The 1,396-nt window shown below is 36.7% G+C and overlaps 1 protein-coding gene across 1 annotated transcript in view; it reads left to right on the plus strand.

Annotated features, from left to right (window-relative positions):
• Window positions 1-1,396, plus strand: part of LOC107098931 (DNA endonuclease RBBP8-like) — a 30,450-nt gene that overhangs the window by 11,871 nt on the left and 17,183 nt on the right. Inside the window, exons 6-8 of the mRNA XM_015396827.1 lie at window positions 323-346; window positions 397-509; window positions 622-697. Coding sequence (XP_015252313.1) covers window positions 323-346; window positions 397-509; window positions 622-697 — 213 coding nt within the window. The remainder of the gene's footprint in view (window positions 1-322; window positions 347-396; window positions 510-621; window positions 698-1,396) is intronic.

A 1,396-nucleotide genomic window follows, 5' to 3' on the forward strand; every position in this document is an offset into this window, starting at 1 on the left:
CAGCTCCACAGGCGGCCCCGTCCAGGAAACAAACAGCCAGGCAGACGAGCTCCGAGCCAGCTCCCTGAGATGACATGATGTGAATTGAAGCTATAGGAATAAACTGAATTGATTTCAATGGGTTTGATCTGATATTAATGGAGAGCAGTTTTAGTTTGGAGCTGTTTTCACATAAGATCAGGTTAAATAATTTTACCTTTTTCTGCCATCAAATCTGGAGAGTTTTACAGAAATCCCAACTTATCAGCTGATCCTCTAAAAAATGTGTGTTCAGATAATATGATAAACCTAGATGAAAAAAGCTCCTTGAATGGGTGAAGAGGAGGAAGAGGCTGGCTTTTCCAAGGTGAGCCTTGCATGTCTTTAATTCCTGCTTTTGCTCTGCCTTGTGCTCAGACTGAGAGCCGGGCTGTGCGACAGATGCACGGTAACTCAGGAGGTCGCCAAGCAAAGACAGCAGGAATATGAAGCCTCCCAAATACAGAGCCTGCAGCACATCTCTCTCCTCGGTATTATGTTTCTTTTAAATTCCTCTAAAAATCTCTTGATTTAATAAAAATCCTGTTGGCTTAATCACAAATATCTGATTTATGTTCATTTGTTTTTTGGGGGCGCTTATAGCTGGAGAGATGACCAACCTGAGGAAAGAGAATCTTAAACTCAAAGAAGACATCACCAACCTGAGAGCAGCTCTTGAGTGAGTCATTTTAATTTAAAAATAAAGGTCTTAAATCCTCCCTACTGATGTTATTGTTTAGTTCTTTAAACATCTGTTTCAGCCGTCCATTTTCAGAAAATAAAACATATTGTTGCTCCAACTTTGACTGGAGCTAGAGAATGGAATAAGTGTAATTAATAAATGTAATTTAGACTAAACATTAAAACTGAATTAAGAAGAAGCTGGCAAAGAAACATTTTAGTCAAATCTGGGCATTAGAAATAAATGAACAATATCTCTAAAGTTTAAGACATAATTACTCAAAATGTTTTGTATTTATATATAAATGAAAAAGTAAAAACATGAACATTGAGTCAAAACATTTAATAGAAATAGTTTAGAAGACTCATTGCAAATCAAAAGAAAATAAACCAAAATTTCAACTGGTGATAAAAAGATACTTGTCAATCAAATTTTTTTAAGTTGAACATAAAATCTTTTCTAAATTGTGTTCAAAGTTGGATCTTTCCAGTTGGATCCGTTCAAATTCCCTTTGGCTTTAATTCGTCATTTATTTTCCAACAGATATTATCTCTAGAGGTCATTTCCTGTGAAACACAGAACCACCAACCTGGAGCGACTCAACTTACTAAAACTTTAGTTTATTCCTCTTCTCTGGCTGTGTGTTTCCTGGACGGGGCCGCCTGTGGAGCTGGTTGACAGTTGCCTTTTGTATCT

Source organism: Cyprinodon variegatus, unplaced genomic scaffold (genome assembly GCF_000732505.1).
Source record: "Cyprinodon variegatus isolate N-32 unplaced genomic scaffold, C_variegatus-1.0 Scaffold823, whole genome shotgun sequence".
NCBI classification, from domain to species: Eukaryota; Metazoa; Chordata; class Actinopteri; order Cyprinodontiformes; family Cyprinodontidae; genus Cyprinodon; species Cyprinodon variegatus.